The following is a 23,285-nucleotide window of genomic DNA, read 5'->3' on the forward strand; positions in this document are numbered from 1 at the left end:
ACACCGCACAATATTGCGGCATGAGTTTCTCCTTCTCATCACAGTTGTATTGGTCAGTAATAAGCAGGGCTGATATTGATCATACTGACGGACAAACTGTGATCTTTAAATCTTTGTTGAATATACTGTTACATAAAAGCTTCAATTCTATGCTTGTCTATCATTTTCATGTACATAATATCATCATTTAAATCATATATAAATATGAATATATTCAAAAGAGGAATAGAGAGCGGAGCAATTTGCCAACAGTTCTGGCATTTCATGCAGTGTTTCCTAATTAAAGTTTCTTGTCTCACTGGGCTGTTGGCCAAGACGACAGCCTCTGCAGGTGTGATACTTTCTGCTAACGTCACTTCAGTGCACATAGAGGTTCACAGTTTGAGTGAAGCCAACTGGCTTGGGTCATTCCGTTGCTTTGGATCCCTGCAGACACAAGTGGATAAGACTTCCAAACAGGAGTGCCTGCCTGCTCAATTATCTGACATTGCACTGCTCACTGAAAACATGGAGGACACCCTGTGCAGTATTACAAAGACCTATTTGATTCCTGCTTGATTTTCTGTGATACAATGCAAATGTCCAGGTTCAAATAAAAGATAAGCCAAACAACAACAAAGAAATGTTTTCTTCACGTCGCAGAAATTATGATAGACCTGCAGTGATTTAGAATAATTACACTGTATGGTCAGTGGGGAGGCTCCAGAAAATAAATCCCATTTAAAAGCTATTTGTTATCTTCAATTTCTCATACCTATTAATTTATATATATATAAATATATAACTAATTCTTGTTTAACAGCAGTTAGAGCAAGAAAAACTAATTTGCTATCCATAGCTTGTAGCTGCAGCAATGAGTTCACTTCATTTGACCCACTGTGTCTTTCGAAGCAGGCCTGACAAGCACTGTCAAGCACGGCGGTCTATTTTTATCCCTTGGGTGATGACGGCCAATCTTCTTAATTAGAATAAGAAAATGGGAGGGGTTTGCAATGGTTGTCAACCAAAGTTTGTCAAACTCTTTGCTAAGGCAACATCAAGGGGTAATTTTAATTATTATTTTAGAAGTTGTCAAGCCAAAAACAAACATGTGAACATAGGTAGACAACACCCACAGCTTGCCTTAAACCACAGAGGCTGACATGTTAGCATTACATTATTATCTGTTTTCTGACACATTGTGACATGAGTGTAATTTAAATTCAGTGAGAAGTAAAAAGCATACTTGTTATCAAAAATAGCACAATATGAGGGAACACCATAAAATGGAAAGTTAAAAATGGTAGTACAAATAAAAACATTGGATTATCGGAAATATCTGCCGATTTATTGTTTGATGTATAAAAATTCTGAAAATAGTGCAAAATGTTCATCACATCATATTTTCCAGAGTCAAAGATATCTTTAGATGCATTGTTTTGTCTGATCAACAATCCAAATCTCAAATATATTTTATTGACAATAATTTAAAACAGAAAAGCTACAAATCCTCATAAGGGAGAAGCTGAAACTACAGAAAGATGTTCTATTGATCGACTCATCACTGCAGCTCCACATTTATTTATCATTTTATTTTTTTAAGTTTGCACAGAAATCTTATTTCTGAATACTACAGTAAGAATGTCAGAGTAGTGGGATTGATTTTTTGCCATTTAAACTTGAAAATATTGTGAGTATACTGAACTGTGTAAACTGTATTGTGCATCATTTTTGAACCGTGGGCTGATTGTATCATTACTCTCACCAGAGTGACCCACTGGGTCAAAATGAACTAAGCCTTACCAAGAACAAACAATACTGACAGCTCTATCATCTAAGCCAATTAGTTGGGCAGATAGCCTGTAATTTTCAAGAACATCAAGAAAGAAATCACAGTGTGCACATACTGTACAGATAATACAATAAACTTTTTGTTGCCTAGTACCTGGACTGAGAGAGAGGTATAAAAGAAACAATTTGCTTCCATTCAAACGGTTATTGTGAGCAGGAGCATACAATGTGACCTGGAGCTTTCTAGATCATCGTGTTCTTTCAGAATCTTAAGGCTAGCCTTGATGAAAAAGCATAGTTTCATCTTTATTCACACCAGTGCTCGTGTGGCACTGGAGACTGACCTTCTGCCAGCACACCTCAACATCCAGTTACTGTCCTTTTTCTCAATCTGTCAGTCAATATGGCCAAGTTTGAAAGAAATAAACAATCTGAACATGAATATGTTCAGGTATTTCTTCAGATTTTCAGAGGATGATGTAAAAACCTACTAAAAAACAGTACTTGTTGTGTAGGAATGCTGGCCTCTATTCACACCTTTGTCACCCCCACTTTGTTATGTCAGGAATCACCTAGCAAAATGAATAAGATAAATCAAACCTCAATCAGCCGTATTAATGGAAAATATTTTGAACCAGGCTACACCGTACACTCATTTTTGTGGTAGGACTGTTACTATATCAATTTAGGGAGGATTTAGAGTAATTTAAAATCTTAATATTTGGTCATTTTATACAAATAAAAATACATTTTGTAGTTCTGCTTGAACATTTCCGGACATGTGCACAGAGGCCTGTCATCTTCGCTGATAGAAGCCCGACTCCTGAGATGATCGGCGGTCAACGTCCACCATCATCCTGGGAAGAGCATGATGCGACGAACTGATGCAGTTTTTTAGGGATTTACTCCTGGCTCTAATGTTTGTGTAGCATTTTGATATATAATATATAATTAGGACAAATGTTGGTTTCACAGATGAAATCTAATTATTGCAGCTGCCACATAGTTTGTCTGAATGTAAGATGAAGCTTCATGTTTTTACTGGACATAACAACAGCTCTGTCTTTGAGTCTTAATATGAACAGATATCATCACATATAGATAAATATAAATGCAGGTTGGATTTTTATTAGAGCTACATTTCACAGCGACTAACATAGTTTACTTTATCTTTTTGTCGATGTGGATATTTTTTGTGAGGGAAAAAAGCGTTAGCGGGGCTTTGAGCAAAGATTATTTTCTGGAAGTACAGTCAAGAGAGAGAATGGTCACTCCTCTCTCTACTCAAGAGATTAGCTGAAAAATAAAAAGATATTGAATGAATAAAAATGAATTGTTTATTTCATTTACAGCAGTCTCATAATTTACATACGTGTCTGCACTTAAATTCAGTTTTATAAATATTATTAGGCCTTAGAAAATAAATGTGTTTATGTGTATTTTGGTTCAGCTGAGCTGGGAGGTCCTGGTAGTGCTGCTGCATCTGGATGAGCTGCCATAATAAAAAAAATTCTCGCTCCATTTCTACTCGCTGTGTCCTGATTATCAACTGCATCTGTCAAGGTTGCTAGACAACAGGAGCGGTGCTGCTTGACGCAAGGCTAAGGGCAGGAACAGCTAGTGACGCAGCTGGAAATTCTCAGTAGACCGGACCCTTTCATTTAACAACCCTCAGCCCTGGCCTTCGTGGTCTACGAATGATAAACCTTTGTGGACCGCGTCCTTCGAAGCTATTGTGTTTATCCTTGAGGTCTAACAAGAATGCATTTCCTACCTCATAAAACATGCAAACTCCCTATAATTTAAAATCCTGCACCCATTTACTAGCTTGCAGTCTACTTTTTCCTTGTGCTGTGTTTCTTGGCACATTACTGCCACCTGTAGATCATGTGAATAATGGGAAACATTGGCAGGACTGTGTATCAACCAAATGCGTGTGAATGCTACACAAACAAAATGCAGACCCACTCATAAAAAACTGCTCAATAGCACTACTAGAATTATCATTATTTTTTTTTTATTTCAAAAATAGACCCACAAGGTACCTTTAAAAGAAACCCAAATATACAAACTCTCACAAAACCTTCTGACCTCCTGCCATTACTGAACAAATGTCTGTTATTTGTAAGAGAGAGGCAGAGACTGAAAGTTGTTCAAAAACATAAAAAGGAGAGACTGTGAAAGCCACAAAAAGAGATATACTATCCAAGCTTCACTTTGCCTGTAGCACACATTTAGAGAATAACTGGAGATATTCAAGCTCCTTAAACATTCAGCGCCTTGTCACTGATGTTAAATTGCCTCCTCTGAGCGAGCAAATACTGGGGAGGCATATCTAGATAATAACAACAAGACAAACAAAAACTATTAATCTGTTTAAAGCTTGCACTTGTTAAAATGAAGTGTCTGTTGAGATAAGAAATGGATGCCACAGACATCTTACGAGGCCTATGAGCAAAAATATGACTCCACTTTATGAATTGCTTCATGTGGCTTTTTTGTTATCTGGTCATGATGCCCTGTTTACATTGTCGTGTATTGTGCTCGTCTTTGCCACGAATTTGTGAATGCGGCGGTGAAAAGGCCAAGCGTTTGTTGAGTACTGTAGTGGAAGTTAACATTAATTGAAAGCGATGGCGCAAAGAACTCAAATACTGCTCCCTTGACAGTAAGCAGATCATTGGAATTATATATTTATGAATCATTATGACCAAATGTCAGAGCAATTACAACTCTCCAGTAATTAGGAAACAGCCTGCAAATGCACAGAGGCAGCCAAATTCACCAGAACTCACCCATTAGCACACCAAATTGATTATGGTCACTTTTTCCACATTATGTCTTATTGACATGAGCTATTATTCAAAATTTCTCTTTCAAAGCCTTCTGTGATAGTGCAGATGAAATGAGGTGCAGTAATACAAATTACTCCATTATCAAGCTTTTTTTCCCCTTTCAAGCTGAATATATTCCAAAACAGTATCAACCCTCAAAGCCCAAGGAAACAGACTGACATAGAAGATCTACCGAGCTGACACTGATGAACCTCAGGGTGTCATGTTTATTATTTAAATGAATAAGCTCTTAAAAAAATGTCACAAAGACTGAAAAAGCCTCAAATGCTATCTTATACTTCAACCATCACTCGTCTTCCCCCGTCTCTGATTATAAAATATATCATATTTCCTCAGGGGGATTCGTTTGCAATGCTTTGTAATTCACATGGCGTTAAAACTTTGCCTCTCAAAACACATTTCTGTCGCGTTAAGTGCAATAACACAGCAGAGAGTGACTTTGGATCGTGATCCTCCTGCATTCATTGAAATGGAGAGAAATGAGTGGCACACTAGAAGGACAGAGTTTGAGTGTTCAAATGGCTTGTACATAAAAGGGGGTTAAAGTGGTGCACATGTGGAGTGTCTATATTTACTCAGCCCCTCTTCACTGCAGCTATATGAGCATTACAATCTGTAATAGAACAAACTGTGACATTGCTATCCTTGCTTATCTGTGAGTGTTTGTCCCGTTCTGCTTATTCTATCACCCTGTTGTTATTTTGAGCTTTTTTGAAGATGAGGAAAGCTTTATTTGCAAGTAAATGAAGCTAAAATAAAGGTTATTATGACACCACAAGGAAAATCATATAAAATAACAAGTCATTTTACACCTCAATTCTTCTATTAGCTTTTTAAAAACCTACAGTCACTGGCAAACAAGCAAACTCAGCGGCAGCTGATATTTAAAAGCATGAAAACAAATACAGCAAAGTGACTCTGATGTGTGTAAACTGTATTTGCACTCAAGCTATCTTTAAAAAGGTTGGAACTTTCCAATCTTGCAGATCAATTCCTGTCAGTTTGTCGCTGCTGATTTAGATTACTTAAAGCGGTAACAGTGTCCCGCTGTCACTCTTCTCCTCAGGCTATCTGGCAGGGCACTGGATGATCAAAGGATTTATCTGCTAATTGAAACCTCGTGTGACGATTAACACATTTTCAAAGCATTAGAACAACCCCAACTATGATTAATATACACCTGTCATAACTAATTATATTAATACTGAAGAATGATTAGGTCTGTCTTGTTCTGTCTTCCACTCCCCCTCTGCCACTCTATCACACTTGGTGCTCTTGATTAATGGATGCAAGGCCGCACGTGACTCTGTGCGGATAAACACCATCAGATATTATAAACAAGACCGAGAGAGCGATTCAGGAATGATCCCGAGCATATTTCCACTTTATGTTTGTATTTGCTTTGATTCAAAGTTTGATCTGCTTGAATTATCCCTAACATAAGTCATAGGTTGTCGGTTGCATTGACAAATTAAGATTAGGATAAATGATAATGGAAGAGCCTTGTTAAATAATCTTGAATGCGACTAATCAGTGATCGACAGACCGTAATGAGAGAGGCTGCACTCGAGACCGGTTTGGATTTTATTAAAGAGGATTCTGTGATTGATGTCTAGAAGAAATAGCATAATTAGTTGTTCACATGCACAATTCAACACCAATCTATAAATAAATTAAATATGGTTCACAATTGAGTAATCAGGACTCTAAAGGCTATGATTTTCTTGATTTCATACATCAGTTTGGTTATTACATTTTTGATTGATTGTTGAGCAGCTTTTTTATTCTGAATTCTATGTCAGTTCAAACATACTTGTCCTGATTGCCTGTCATGATTGTAATGATGTAGAAGTTCTCCTTCTTACATGAGCTGTAATTTCTGTGTTGTTAATGTTTTCTTTCAGATCACGAGCGGATTGGTAAAGATTCATCCTACGAGCAGGAGGGGAAGGTCCAGTTTGTGATTGATGCCATTTATGCCATGGCTCATGCTCTACATAACATGCACAAAGATCTCTGTCCTGGAAAAGTCGGCCTCTGCTCCAACATGGAAACCATCAATGGCACACTGCTGCTTAAGTACATTCGCCATGTCAACTTCACAGGTGTGTATTTCACCAAAAGTACATGTATTGTACGAGAAAGTTCCAGAAAATACTTGTATCACCAATTTTATAGCGTATTGTGGGAAATGTTTCTGGTATGAGAAGAAATCACTTTATTTGTATCATTCTGAGGCATTTGTGTGGTGGTTTCTGGAGCAACTCATCTTATTTTTGGGTTCAACAACCTGCTCATGCAATGGTCTCCAATTATCAGGCTACTGAATATAAATTACTCCCAGCAAGTATAAGAGGATGAGATCCGTAGGAGGGTTGACAATCAGCAGCCGAACAGTGCGTTTTATCATAGCTGATGATGTGCAGGAACTGCTTTGTGAGATTTCCCGCCTTATCTTGTCAACATTGAATTGCCCACGCAAGAGATCTCCTGCTTGAAGTGCACTGGCTGCAAAGTTAATACTGTGCATAAATGAGAGGGGGAAGAGAGTTAACAACCAGCACCAGAAAAAAACAGACGCCAGTAGTTTTTCAGTGGTGGTACTATTGCATGTAAATTTCAACACAAAATTTTCTTTGTGTTGATATCCAAGTGCTCAGTATGCAGTATCTCTGGAGACAGAAGCAGCAGCAGTAGTAGGATTTCACTTCTTTTTCTTGTACTTAACTCGAAATTTCAAAGTGTCAAATACATCCATAAATGTTCGAGCCTGAATCTGATCCAAAATATGTGAAACAACCTTGGTAACAACTACTATAGAATGGATGGTTTGTGGGTCTGACCATCTTGCAAACAAGAGCAGGTTTAAACCCTGGCTTTAGACTTGCAGGAAGCATTTCAACATATGTTAACCTCACGTTTTGAAACTCTGACCATGTCTAACATAGATATCCAACATTGTAACAGTATATAAATCACAGGAAACACTCATTATGAATGCTGCTGTTAAAACTTCACACAATCATTAATATCAATTGACTACTAATGATTTTCACTCTGTGCAAACATGAACCTCCTACATTATCCTTGAGTTGTTTTGATTCATCAACCTTTGCATCAAATCCCAAAATCCCGCCTCCTCACTCCTCAAATAGCATCTACGTGAAAGGTACTGTTATAAGGGTAGTGTTGTTCCTGTAAGGAATAGGGCAGTGCATAATGTGTGTGTGTAGCGAGTGTGTGGCTGAGTGAGTGGAGACAGCGAGCGGCACAAAAGTGACTGTGAGTGTCAATGGAGTAGAGGAAAACGTTAGCAGTAAGTTGTCAGTCTGGCAGTAAATGTACTGTACAGACTACAGTGTGTCAGTTAATAAACGCTGCAGCTTCTCAAGACCAAGAAAAGTCTTGTGTGTTGTTACCCCCAAGTACTGGAAAAGTGAAGGGAGTAAGCAAGTTAGTGAAGTTAGCATACCATTATGGCTCATTTTAGTGTCAATCAGCCGGTCCTAAACAGCACAGAGAAATGTCTGGCTGCTGACTCCATCATCATTTCCACCCATCAAAGAAGTCAACCCAGAGGAAACACTGGGTAACCACAAAAAGTATAATATGTCCCCTCGAAGTATGATAATTCAATAATACAATGTATCATTTGACTGCTGTGTCAGTGTTAGCAGGGAAATTTAAAGCCTTATTTTATGTCGACTACAACAAGACTTGCTCACTTCCTGTTTCTGCTTGTGTATAAATGGTTTCCATATTCTGAAAAATCTCTTTGGCCTTTATCGTTTTGTGTAATTGGTACAGAAATGGCTCTGTTGGCTGATTGTTTTAAACTCTGTTAGTGCTATGTCTTCTGTTATTCATCTTTGTTAACTGCTTTTGGAAGTTATGTGTTTTGAAGAGGAATGAAGAGAAAATGTCCAGCCAAAATGTGGGAAATTAGGTTTAAGTAAGGTTAAGGATGATGTACTTTGAAACTCTGACAATAAATTACAGGCTTACATGTACAGGAAAAGCTACATAGAGTATAAGGTCGTGCAAGCAGTCTATTCATGAATTTAACCTGATGGCTTGTGGAGATATAATAAAAATGTGTGCAGAACGAGGTCAAACTTAGGTCAGCGTTAGTGGTTATAGCAACTTGTGTTAATTATATGTCAGATGAGTAAAGGGTTAGAGTTTTGAAGCAATCTCAGCCGAATGCAACACAAGCAGTTAGACACAGCTCACAGATAATCTTACAATAATGGAAACATTTATTTGTATGACAATTACAGAATATGCTTTTCGGGTAAGGGGCAATCACCCGACTGAAAGTACATGACAGGAATAATTTACATTAAATGAAAATAAAGGAACTTCAGGTACAGAAGCAAACCACTGCTGCATAATCCAAAGTTCATTTCACAGCATCAGTCCCTGCAGCTTGGATGAGTGAACAAAATGGAAAGGTAGAAAACGCAACTGTTTTCTGGGAGATACCACAAATCTCCACATGGCTCCCCTGGTCAAAATTCTCCTCGTCAGGTAAATTAAGCAATTAATGACCCTGCAAAAAAGGCTTTGATAATTTTGTGAAATACCTGATATGATGAATATTTGTTTACTTGACACAGATATTTAGTGGCTGTGTGAACTATGAATCTTGTCAGGAACAAATGCAGAATTAGTGCAAATTTGTTAGTAGTGCATCAAAAATTCTTATGAGGAGAAGGTTAGTGTAAATGGAGGGATGAGTCAACCATATTCACAATATTTTCCTAACCTCAACCAAGTAATTATTCCTCTAACCACAATGAGATCCTGTAATCTCAAACCTGTATAAATTCTTATTTTGGCCAGTTGGGAGCAGCGGAAACAAGCTGTGAACACAACACTGACATATCACTTTTTAAGTTGATATGCCAAACAGTTGCTTAATTACACATCCAGCAGTTACAGAGAGACATATCATTTATTTGGAGTCATGTTTCTGTCCACCTGATTAATATAAATCCAATATTCACTCTTGTTTAGCTCTGTTTTTTGGTCTCTACAAACTTTAGCAGCTAAATGCCCCACTATATTCACAATTGTTAGGTTTGTTTGACATTCGGTGCTGAGCAAGTAGTGTACAGTGGGTTTTTAGGGCTACTTCTCTGAAAATGGCTGCCTGATGTGGCTGAAAGTGACACAATGAGCCGGAGAGCTAAATAACGAGCTGAAACTTGCTATAAAGTGCCGTGAAGCCAAAGGAGTAGCAGACTTGGGAGCTAATTCTCTGTAGGTTCATCACTACGAGTGACATCTCTAACACACAGTGCCATTTGATACATTGTTACTATAAAACTATTGATTAAAGCCACTTTAACCAAGTAGTTTTAGTGCCTAAACCTAACAAACCTGTACAAGCTGAATCACTGTTTAACTGCCAAGTGTAATGGTACTGACAGGGATCTCATAGGAATACTTAAAACAATGTATTTATTCATCTTGTTTGGAAGACTAAGAGCCCTATTTTAACGATCTATAGCACATGGCGTGAAGCGTGTGGCGCAAGTGCCTTTGGGGCGTATCCAAATCCACTTTTGCTATTTTAACGGCGGAAAAATGGTCACTGCGCCAGGTGCATGGTCTAAAAGGGTTGGACTTAAGTTCCCTCATTAATCATAATGGTCTTGTTCAGTCATGTAGTAACAGGTAAACTCAGCAGGGTTTTTGGCCATAACACGCGGTAAACCAATCAGAGTGTCATCTCCCATTCCCTTTAAAAGCCAGAAGCACGGTCACTTTGGCGGATTGCTATTATAACGGCGCATTACTCAGCAATGCGTTTCAATATTAAAAGAAAGTTGGCTTATGAGCTGCTAACCTGACATTTAATTCATATAAAGGAAGAATATGGAGATATAACCAACCAGTCTGATGAGAGGTGTGTGTGGTTATACTGCAGCAGCCTGGTGTCATCAGCTGATTTAATAACCAGTGAGTGGCTGTGCGTAATGGCACTGCGCTCTGTGCAGCATCTCAGAGGCTTCAGACTTATCAACATATCAGTCCTATAGTATAAACAGCTGTGGATAACAGACACTGTAAGAATCACCCACAGTCATTAAAAGATTAATACAGATGTTTTAACCACAGATGTTCAGATGATTTTCTTGTTGATAAAATCACTAAGTGGAAGCGGAGCATCTTTCCTCCAGAAGCATACGTTGTTCTGAGACTATATTGTTAAATATTGTTCATAAACTGTTTTAATCATGTTAACCTTTCAAACGGTTGTTAGGACTGTCCGCAGCTGCACTCTCCAAGGTGCTGACCTCAGATTTGGTTTGGTTAATAGATGTATGTAAGTAACATGAAAACAAGAACATGAATTAGGCATGGATAAACATGTTTTGTTTTTTGTTAGTATTGTAGTCAACATAACCTTTATTGGTTGGGATAATAAAGGTTAAGTTGATGCTGCTGTTTTCAGCACTTAACTTTTCATCCCTAATGGACATGGAAAGAGAACTCGACAGCCCTCAGCACTGTTTTACTGTAGGCGCCATCTTCAAAGTCAAAACATTGTTTACCTGTGCCTGTGCGTGCTTATTACTATGTAAGCAGGTCAGCCCTCATTTGTGTAAAATTAAAATAAGAAATAGTTTGTAGTTGTGTCCTGAAGTCATATTTGTTTAGTTTTACCAGATGGATAAATTCTCCCAGCATTTGATAAAAGCTGAAATACTGTATAAGGGCTTAATTGTTTATGCATTCTTTTATTTGTGGTGTTGAATTACTGGAAGGCTTGTCAGCACTGAAGCCATTCACATTACAACAGGGATGGCTAGGAAATCAATGCTGCACATTACCAGAATACTGCCTTGCTTTTAAGACTCTTTCTGTACAGAGGAATAGAGAATTTAAAAGGTTTGTAAGAAAACAACAGGAAGGTCCACATGATCCCTGTGCATTCTGGGAATTGTCTATAGGAGTGCATGCTGACAAAACGAAAGAAGAAACCTTGCCACTACAGATATTGTAGTTGAAGTTGATACTTATTGATGCACAGCATCATGTCTGTAATCCATGTGAAACTGAAGTAAACTGCTGCAGGTTATATTCAGAAATAGTACATACTCAGAGGTACTTAATGCCATTTTTCCTGAGGACATTGTGTTTTATAAAGTAACTTTGCAAGACAGTATCCTGATAGAGTGGTGATAAAAGTGTTGTGATTAGGGGTTGGCTGTAACATCTCAACATACTCATTTAAAGCTGCTTTTTTTCATGAGGTTTGATTACTAATTTAATGTGGGTATAACTTGAGGAAGCACTCAGTCACAGGATCATATATCACTACATGGCACAGTGATTTGCTCAGACATTAATAGTAATTAGGGAGTGTTAATACGGTTTTTCTGTGGTTACACAAATAGGAGCCACTTTTCTTTTTATCAGAATGAATTTGTCTTCTTCCCTGCTCAGACTAATCCAAACTGATACTGATACAGTTTATAGAAAAATCTGAAATTAAAGAGTGTGAGTATGGCTTATCAATGGATCTTGCCTTTCCAGGAAAGTAGGAATATTAAGCAGTACAGCAAATTATGAGGATATGATACAATTTAACACTGTTCCTCAGGTCATTGTTATAAAAAAGAGAGAGAACACTGAAGAGATAATCAATGCCAGTGCTTAACTCTGCCCAACCGAATGACTAATAACCATGTAAGGCCTGGCCTCCAGTTAAAATAGAAACAAATTACATATCTGACACTTCTGGATCTTGGAATTTTTAAATTACTGCTTTGCATTCATGAGGAAAACGTGGCAATTCAATTTTTTCTATAATTTGTAACTTGTTGAACTATGTTTGTAGCAAATGTCTTCATCAAAGAAACTGAGTTCAATGAAGTAACCTTCACATTTATAAAGTTCACAGCAGTACCTGTATCTTTTACATTTCTAAACACATTAGATTTCTTGTGGCTTTGACAAATAGCTTTAATGGAGTAAAAGGTTCCCCAATTTGCTATGACTTCCGTGACATCCTCAAAATTAAGTTTGTTTAAATACAACGCAAGTGTTTCTTAAAAGGAGTAATGTAGAGCTTTAAATGTGATTGAGAAGTCGTCCTTGGAAAAGGGCCGACACATTCAAACAATACTTGGCAGGTGATTGGATGAACCATCCGTCTATATCACGGGCCAACTTCTTGCTGTCATAACATCTAATCCACGCTCAGGGCTGCCAGTTCTTCATAGGACGCTGAGTGGTCCAAACCATTGACTGTATACAAATATGGACATCATGACAGCTCCCAAAAAGTGAAGCCAAAATATCTTAATCATCCTGTGGTAGATGGCTACATTACAGATGGCTGTCGTCATCCCGCTGCCCGACTCTATTGTGCAGTCATTGCCTCCAAATGACGTCACACAGGCAAGATGGCAGCTCCTGGAAAGGATATATTTTGGCTTCAGGTTTGCATAGTGGTAGGAAGTGGAGATGCATTGTACAGTGAACCATTGTTTATCGCGTTCCAAAAAGAACCCGCGACAGGAGAAATATGTGAAGTAGAAACCTTTATTTTTTTACAGTTATTATACAATGAAATACTCCATAAAACATTGAAAGCAAGGAACAAAACCTTTTTACAGGCCCAAGCATTTGTTTAACAAATAAAAGTACTGTATAAACGTTTGTTGTTGTTTTTTTTGTTTTTTGTTTTTTTTACAAATAACTACTGTACTGTACTGTATTCGCAGAGGCGATCTCTCCGTGCAGAGAAACATTTTTAAGTCCAAAGCGTTTCTTAAATCTTTCAAACCAGCCCTTGCTTGCATTAAATGCGCTTGGTACTGCGTGAACAGCACTTGATGATGGCCCGGTATCTGCATCCTCCTCCTCTTCCCTGTCACTGTCGCTGTCAGCAAAGGTTTGATACAGTGTTCTAGCTTTTGTGCAGATAACGTTTGTATCCAGCGTGATATTTTTTTTTCTGCAGTCATTAATCCACAAAGCTAATGCAGACTCCATCCTTACCACGGTCTTGTTGCGGACAGTTGCAACCCTTTTTGCATCCTTATTAAAACTTATTGCTGCTGTCGTCCTTATGTTATTTTCCTCCTTCTTTATGGAACGAACGGAAGATTCATTAATTCCGTAATGGCGACCTACAGCCGCATAGCTTCTACCTTCCTTTAGCATGTCCAGAAGTTTAACTTTTTCTGCGATAGTTAGCATCTTCCTTTGCCTTTTGGGCCCGACCGCAAGTGCCTTTGTCGGTGCAGAACGTTTTGTCGACATTATGGGTTTTAGAGAAACTTGAAATTGCAAGAGAATTAGCAAACTTCAATTTGGCAAGCGGTTTTACGTACGTGTACATATTAAACCATAACGTTATTGACACACAGGTAGAGAAGACGCGGAGAGACTGTTTAGCCAATCAGAATGCAGAACACAATGCACGATGCAAATCCGTGAAGCAGCGAGACCGTGAAAAGTGAACCGCGTTATAGCGAGGGTTCACTGTATATCTGTATATACAGTCCACTGTTTTGCCACAAGCGCATAACTTGAAGCCTGACAAGTGATCTTGCAAATCCAACTACCTCAAAAGGCAAGGCAGCTCTCAAAGCATTAAAATAGAGTCCAACACATACAGAGTAAAATTAAGTATTTTACTATTACCATTTTATTTTCTGTGTATTTGGGCTGAGCTGCACCTGATGGCAGTAGGTGGGTTTTACTAGACTACATGGCTTTAATTTGTACGTGTTATCTTCTACATTGTTTCCAGAGTAATCCTACCAGGTTATTAAACAAGCTGTTTGTTAATATTTGCTGGCTGTGCATGAAAATTAAAATGCCTATTTGCAAGTTAAGATGTGAAACTAATCGATTAAAGCAATCAAATTAGAAGGAACATCCCACTCAATTTCCTGTATTGCTGAGATGGCCAAGAAAATCTTCATAATTGCACCTTACTGCCTGCTGTTGTCTTACACATGCCCTCCAGATAATGCAGCAGGATGCTACTAATGCAATTAAATCCTATGGGTTTTGATCAGACCTCTGACATGCACAAGTTTGCAGAAGGTAGAAAACAAGTCTGGTCCCAAAGCCTGACTCAGGGGTTCCAACAACAATCAACAATTGATATGGTGACCTATTAAAAGGAACAAAACACTCAAATAAATAATCCCTTTTCTTCTTATGAGAGAAGAGAGAGTAGTCAATACTGTGATATCCATTTGAACTGAAGTAGCTCCAGAATCTATTGTTCACAACATCAAAATATTGACAGTAAGAAATACAAAACACACTTAAACTACAGGTTATGTTTTTTGTTTTGGGTTTTTTTTTTGTACTTTCCTCTCCACATTTCCAGAACTGCTCAGTATTAAGGGGTTGCATTGAAAGAGAGACAGCAAGTTTGGTAGGGGCAAATAGAGTGAGATGGGGATGCTATTAATGGTCCTTTCCTCAGAAACGCTCTGTGGTGGGCTCTCATCACTAAATCTGTGAGTCCTTGTTCCCTCACACCACACTTTTATAACAAGTGGTGAAGCTGGAGAGGGGTTCATAGTTGGCTCAGAAAAAGGGAAAAACAGGAAACTGAGAGATGAGAGAGACCTCAAAGTGGTAATTAAAATCAGTGCTGTCATTCGTTAGCACTCTGAGGGGGATCTTGTGTATAACAAGCAATGGGGCAATAAGCAGAATGAAGGAGTGTGAAATGATATGGGAACATGAACAGACAGAAGCCCTGGCCCTCCTCAAATGACCAGGACAACATGGCTGTCAACATCGATTTTGCTCCCATCATTAACACTGTAACAGCACTGGCTTCAAGTTCCCCTTGAAGCCTTGTTTCATCTAAGAGCCTTATGAGAATGAGAGCTTGACTTGATACCATATTGTTTTTCACTTTAAAGCAATAACAAATACTTTTCTTTGTCATCCTCAGGAATCGCTGGCACCCCGGTGGTCTTCAACGTGAATGGAGATGCTCCCGGTCGCTATGAAATCTACCAATACCAGATATCAAATAGCACCACAGAATACAAGATCATTGGCCACTGGACAGATCAGCTGCACTTGGACGTATGAATATTTTAAATATTAGTTTAAATGTGTCCACAAGGTTTTATGTTGTATGTTTTTTTCAAAATATGACTTATGACTTTAGTACAGTACAGTACAGTTTGGCAAAATAATTAATGAAACATCCCATATTTGGCTGATTAGCATTTCATTACTAATTCAGCTAATTTTATCTTGACAAGAATTTACAAGACAATAAAAAATCGCAATAAAAATACCCAACTGAAGCTTCTCCAAATGGAAGATGGGTGTTGTGACCACAAGTCATGTGGAAATGAATTAAATGAGCAATCAATTGGCATTAAGCATAAGACAAAGCAAAACAGAATCTAAATTCATGTATACTCTCTCATTCCACAGCAGCCTCTGTGTATCTTTACTTGTCACCATATTATGTGACATTTAAAGCAACTCTAGTACTCTCACACATAGTAGTGTATCATTAATTCACCTCCTCATAATAACTTATCACTGTTGTCAAAAATTACACTAAATGCATCTCGCTTTTGTCAGGTTTTATCGGTCAATAGTCAGTGGATATAACTAATCATCCTTCTGGTTGTCTTTACAATATATGCACATACAAACAGAGGCATTGCAATGCAGTCTGTGTTGTACTTCCAAAACGTCCAAAACATTTCCCATCATGATTATGCTCATTAGAATGGGTCTATAATTCTGTGAAAAGACAAGGCCATATTTTTGCATCAACCTTATTTTGCTATTTGCCATCATTACTGCATACAATAAAAGACTAGTTTCCAATAAGCTGATATACATGCATGGGGCAGACAATCCGCAGTGTACCATATGTTTACACCAAAATTGCTTTATTTTAAATTCCAAACCATGAGAGGAACAATGCGTATCCATCATTGTTGTGGTTATGCGTCATTTATACATGAGCCCCCGGGCGTTCTTATTATGTTGATGCACATAATAACGATGTGGTATTAGATTATTGGAGACATCAAGGTCCTGAGTTGCTGCACAGACATCATCTTGCCAGCTTCACCTGGCAGAGACCTCCCAAGAAAATTCAAGAATGCCGTATGGAGTTTTTTTTTTACATACAAAACCAAACCTAAACCATCCAGATGTTTATTTGAATAATTTAATATTCCCCCAACCGTTTGCACACCATATTTCACTTAATAGGTCCTCTTAAGCCAATTGCATTAAAAAAAGCACATGTATATAATACTGTACTGCACTGTGTTGAGACTGCAGTATCATGCAGCTAGACTATTTACTTATCTTTCTTCAAGTAAGTACATCATTCCTTGGAAGTAATTAAACAGCAAAGGTGTTTTATGTTGAGTGTAATTTGATGAGTTTACACAATAGTGTCTTGATGAAAAGAGTGTTTTCACTTGCATTATGTTGTTTAACGTGTACCAAGTGAAACAATATGTAGTAAATTGTGTTAATGTTGTGTTCGGGTTGGTTAAATCCTACTTTAAAAGTGCCCTTTTATTCTGATTACGGGCTTATCTTAATGCAATAATGCTGAGGAACTGCACAGAATTGATTCACATTGTTTGGGTTTTAGGGATGTCAGCATGCAAGTAGTTTAGTTTAGTTTATTTTGGTTATTTTTAATTGCATGCAATTCAAGTTAATATTCATATGTCCTCATTTTCTTCATCTCCCTTAGAAACAGTGACAAACCAAAAAAAAAGCAGATTCTGACCAAAAAGGTGTAGGCTGAAGCATTAGCGTATAACACCAACACTTTTCACATTAGTCTTTTGAATAGATCCCTACGTACATGACATACACAACACATTTATAGTAATAAATACATAATGCACATAATAACACTGAAAATATACACATATAAATATTTCCTTATATGTATGCACGGTTATATATCCAAGGACCATTTACATAACGAAATCCATTACAAAATTCATATACAACAATATTTATGCCGCAGCTTTATGTAATGATCTTTTATTTTTAATCTATGTAGTGTGTTATTCATTTTCAATTATTTTTCAAGTAAATTCCACAAATTGACTCCTTTAACTTTCTTTTTTTCCTAATCTTAATTAAAACAGTTTTAGTGAAATAAATTGTTCATTACTGCTAAGTCTTCCCCTTTTAATACATGTTCTTCCAGATCAATGAGATGCAGTGGCCTGGTGGAACACAAGAAGTCCCCTCCTCTATATGCAGCCAACCCTGTCGTCCTGGGCAGCGCAAGAAGACGGTGAAGGGAATTCCATGTTGTTGGCACTGCGAGAACTGTGACGGTTACCAGTATCAGGCAGACACTCACACCTGCAAGATGTGTCGCTTTGATCTGCGGCCGAACGAGAACCACACCGGCTGTGTTCCCATTCCCATTGTCAAGCTGGAGTGGAGCTCCCCGTGGGCAGTCATCCCCGTCCTTATCGCTGTCCTGGGCATCATGGCTACTCTGTTTGTGGTCGTCACCTTCATACGCTACAATGACACACCCATTGTTAAGGCATCAGGTCGAGAGCTGAGCTACGTGCTGCTGACCGGTATCTTTCTCTGCTACGCTACGACATTCCTCATGATCTCCACTCCTGATGTGGTCATATGCTCGCTGCGAAGGATTTTCCTGGGCCTGGGTATGAGCATAAGCTATGCAGCGCTGCTTACCAAGACCAATCGGATCTATAGAATTTTTGAGCAGGGCAAGGTGTCGGTTAGTGCCCCTCGATTAATCTCCCCAGCCTCTCAGTTAGTCATCACATTCAGCCTGATATCAGTGCAGCTCCTCGGGGTGTGTATCTGGTTTGGTGTTGACCCATCGCAAGCCATCATCGACTACGAGGACCAGCGCACGTCCAATCCTGTCAAGGCCCGTGGTGTTCTGAAATGCGATATATCAGATCTCTCCCTCATCTGTCTGCTGGGTTACAGCATGCTGCTGATGGTCACCTGCACAGTTTATGCCATCAAGACCAGAGGGGTTCCCGAGACATTCAACGAGGCCAAACCTATCGGCTTCACCATGTACACCACTTGCATTGTATGGCTCGCCTTCATCCCCATCTTCTTTGGGACCTCACAATCAGCAGAAAAGGTAAATATGCGACTTGAAATGTGGCCAAAGTAGAAAATAACCAACCAAGCTTTAGATCCATGCACAGATGCCAACGCAGTCACTAAGCTTTTTCCAATTGCACTGTATTTACAGAGAGCACAATAGCAAGTCGATTAAATTCACTTGTGCATGTTGGATGTCAGTTTTCCATTTGGACTTCTTTTATATTTCCTGTGTGCCTCGTTGTGGAGAAAATGGCCACTTAAATTATGTTTGTTGTTGTAGCATCAGCCTTGTGTTTGTGGATGCTGCCACTATTCATCGTGAGATGATGGGCTTTGTCATCCACTGTGGGGATTACAAGCCTTTTAGAGCCGACTTGTGAGGATAATTCTTTCACCTCAAGTTTGCTTGGATATGTTTTCTTTAATTGTGTTTCTGTGAGTGTGTATGTGATTCAGCTTCACTGGGTGGGAATACCGAGTAGTCAATCACTGCACATTCATATGCACATAAATAGATAACGCATGTTTGTGAAGTAGCATAAAATGACTGTGGATGTTGATGTTTCTTGTCACATCACAAATTACCTTTTACAAGTGCCAATTTTGAGGTTGCTCGACACAGATGTACATTAAAGAAGTGGAGGCTGAGAAAGTCAAACTAACGATTTCAGTTAAAGCAGTATGAGATTGGTATAGTGCTGCAAAATAATAACAATAACAACTCTATAGCAGCCTCTGGATTGCAAACAACATAAAACAGGGTCTGTTAAAAGGCAAGGTAGTGGGTGAGTCTGCATGAACATTTAGTTCTAGTAAACTGGCGTAGAGACAAATGCCTGACCAGAAAATGTTTCTTGGACCAAAACTGGGGGAGGGAAGTGCACTTTTCGGGAGGGACACATTCTAATTTTCTACTCAGTATGAAACATGTACAGTCGTAGTAACCCAGTAATATTTAGAACATTACAGTTGCCCAAGAAAACATTTGGAGTCTCAGTTTTTTCCAAATACAAATTTTACATTAACATCTTTTGATAAATTGTTACTCGATTGGTAATTGGAAAATTATCATCTGCCTTTTTTTTTTTTTAGCTTTCAGCACAAGTCTGCCAAGTTACACAGGAAGAAAAAAAAGTTGTCAGGCAGATTAGAAAGAGAAAATTGGGAGAGCAAAACAGTGAGGCTAGTCATGTTTCCTTTGCTCTATGTCTGCCATGTACAATAATATGAAACAAACAGCACAACTCAACACTCTGCATTAAATAATACAAGGAGAAATGTTGAATCGTCTTGTGATAGAAGAGGACATTAGTTGTTTGCTAGATGTGTTTTGTTGTTCGTTTTTTTGTAGATTTAGTCAAAGCCCTTTAGCAGTCAGACTGTTACCCAATGCTATAAGATTGTTCACCCAATGACTTGACATGATCTTTGCTGTACTTTGTTGCTGGTGGACTATATTTGTTCTGTCAACTGGTTTATAATGTCACAGCAACACTGAATTTGAGGTTAGGGAGCGAGTATCTTTCCCCAGAGTGTAGTCCATAGCAAAGGTACTCCATGCAAGTAAACACAGCCAGTGATGAAAAAGGCAGCCAAGATACAAATAATCTCTGTTTGTCACTTGTGTCTCCGGGTGGATAAACTGAGAGGGGGAATAATTCTCAGTCTAACAAGGTTTCTTTCAATCTAATCCAACTGGCACTAACACAAATCCAAGACTTTTTATGTTGTTATCACAAAGAATAACATTCATTTACACCAAGAAATGAAACGAGACTGACTGTATAACTATAAAAGAACATCACAAATATACAGTACTGTAGTAAATACAGTTAAGTAGGGCTGCCAAAACTGGTTTGATCCATTCGAATATCTATTTTTGTGTATTATGTGCATAAGAGGCAGACGAGACAACTACTTATAGAGGTATATTTATTTCAAAATAAACATGTATTTTAAAGTATCTAAATATCTACACATTAAAAAATAAATAAATAAAGTAATGTACTATAATGTAAAACTTAATTTAAAAACCACATACCCTTCTTGAGAGAGAGATCAAATGAATTATTCTTAATAGATATGCTATTCGATGGCCCAAAAAAAAAGTCAGGAAATATTCATACTGGTTACCAAAATCTAAAGTATTTCCAAACAGGCAGCTTTTTAGATTGCTCACAGTGAAAATCACTCTCTCTGCGGCCGGAGTTGGATTGTAAACTTGCTGCCATCATTACCACACGCCTGTTGTTGAATTATTTGCTTGTTTCAGCTTGGCCTACATTTCATTTTCATTCAATGAAAGTGACGTTGTGTGACTCCTTTTCGTCATGCACTTTTGCGAACTGCTGAGTGCATCACTGTGACTGCCTTCCAGGACAGAATGTCTGAAAATATGTGCTGTTAACCCCGTATTTAAACGCTTCCCCCCTTCCCCTCCCCTCTCCGTGCCAGTCGGCTTTTCATGCCACCTTTGAGTGTGACCGGTGGGAACAACTATAAAAGACAACACATCACATGACAGTGTGACAGTTAGCCAGCATACAATACCAGGACCCAAAGACACTAATTCATCAATCATTTATTTTTTTATTATTTTATATCAAAATGTCTTCTGTGAAAAATGCATATGGTTTGCCAGAGACTAATAAATGACTGGATATAGTCATTAGAACAATTTGCAAAAAATATCAGACTTGGACAACCTGTGCGAGTGTGACCCTGTTAACATGTTTTATGTACAGGTAGAGACAGCTCTGGCAGCTGGCCAGAAAAAAAGATTCGAAGCCTAATGACAGAAAAGAGCAATCCTGCTTCAAAGAAACTTTATAATGGCTCAGTTTCTGTCCCCGGCCCTGTTCCCTTGCTGTGCCGATGGAGCAGATTGGCAATCATATCGGCGTGTCAGGGAAAATTTATGTCACTGGGGCCGATGGAAGTGGACAAGGGTCTTGACTCCCCTCACAGAGTGACTCCACTCTATACTCCAGAGGGGTAGCAATATTGTTCCGAACTCACCCCAGGCCACGTGTAATCTTCTCAGGAGATTACAACACTCCCCCTCTATCACCAAGGAGTGCTCATGTGCTGTTTTCAGTATGATGGAACACAATGCCCTATCACTTCCATTTTGCACTGACATCTTTCTCTCTTTTTTTTCCTAAACGGACATGGTATTATGAGCCTAATTTGCGCCAGGCTTCTGTATAGTTTTGCTTTTCATTACATTCAATTATACCATAGTCAGTGCATGACAGACCAGGCTATTTATTTCACTTTCACACATCTTGCTTTACAACACAATGTTCTACCTGTAGTATGTGTAAAAAACCTGTACATATTATGATTCATTTGAAATATTATAACCTCTATGAGATTAACACTAATAGATATCTACCTTCAAGCCCAGATGATCATGGTGGTGTAAAGCTGATTTTAAAAAAATCAGAAAAGATAAATGTTGCACAAGCTCACATACAAACAACATATGTCATAATGCCATGTTGGGAAACATCATTTATAACTGTTGAAATGCTAGTGGTGCAGAGGCCTGTGGGCAATTGGCCATGCCAAACAACACAGTCATTTGTGATGTCTGCTAATGTAATGTCAGACAAAACCTCAGGCAAATGTCTTTGAAGGATGTCTGCCAGCTGTGTTTCCACTGTACACTCGCTGACTTGTGCTCATCAAGTTCAGAAGACCTGTACGAATTTCACCCACGTCACAAAGTGAACTGTCCTCTTCTTGCTTGTTTATCGAATTAACATTCTTCAAATCTTCAAATTCAGATTTGTGTTACTTTCATAGGTTTTAATATTTGTTTCATGGAATGTAATGGTTTTTAATGGTTTCTATACAATGATTTATATTTTTGTCTCCAATGTGTTTGTAAAAACCTTGATATTCATGTTTCAATATCAAATATGATCAATATATCACATTTTTACAGCCCCTGCGCTAACCTACTACATACCTTAAACCAAAAAATCAGAGATGGACAGTGTATGAGCTCTGGAATGATTATCATAGATGAAAAATCTCTTGCAGGCATGTTTCTCTCTACTCCATATTTGTTGCCTGTAGCTATATATCTGCTCCCCAGCTGTGGGTTGCAGCTGTCACTGGCTTCAGAGAGCACACAATCCTTATGCTGTTGTCTAAAACCTCAGGGCGAAAACATCTATACGCAGACTACATAGACACCCATCAGGGGGGCACTTCTATTAGTTGTATATCATAAATAAACAAACACCTCATTGAAAGCAGACCCCAGGAGTGATGAACCCACACATGAAAATAAAAGAAGAATAAAGGTTACTGTATGTCATCACATTGTATTATGTGAGGATTATGTGATACTATGAGCAGTGCAAAATGAATTTCTTCTACACAAGAAGCTGTGATTTACATTAAAACATAATCCTATACTATCCACACATTACTTGAGTGATGCAGTGTTTGTTTTAAATTCACTTCAGTTTACTGAAAACTTTTAAATTAAACTTCACTGATCAGCAATAAGTTAAGCCTCAACAAATGATTCTGTTG

General features: G+C 38.3%; 1 protein-coding gene across 1 annotated transcript in view; it reads left to right on the plus strand.

The window, feature by feature from the left end:
- The window catches only part of grm4 (glutamate receptor, metabotropic 4), a 135,248-nt gene that overhangs the window by 108,470 nt on the left and 3,493 nt on the right, over window positions 1–23,285 (plus strand). The window contains exons 6-8 of the mRNA XM_062427961.1: window positions 6,530–6,730; window positions 15,571–15,707; window positions 17,833–18,768. Coding sequence (XP_062283945.1) covers window positions 6,530–6,730; window positions 15,571–15,707; window positions 17,833–18,768 — 1,274 coding nt within the window. The remainder of the gene's footprint in view (window positions 1–6,529; window positions 6,731–15,570; window positions 15,708–17,832; window positions 18,769–23,285) is intronic.

Source organism: Scomber scombrus, chromosome 10 (genome assembly GCF_963691925.1).
Source record: "Scomber scombrus chromosome 10, fScoSco1.1, whole genome shotgun sequence".
In the NCBI taxonomy this organism is placed as follows: Eukaryota; Metazoa; Chordata; class Actinopteri; order Scombriformes; family Scombridae; genus Scomber; species Scomber scombrus.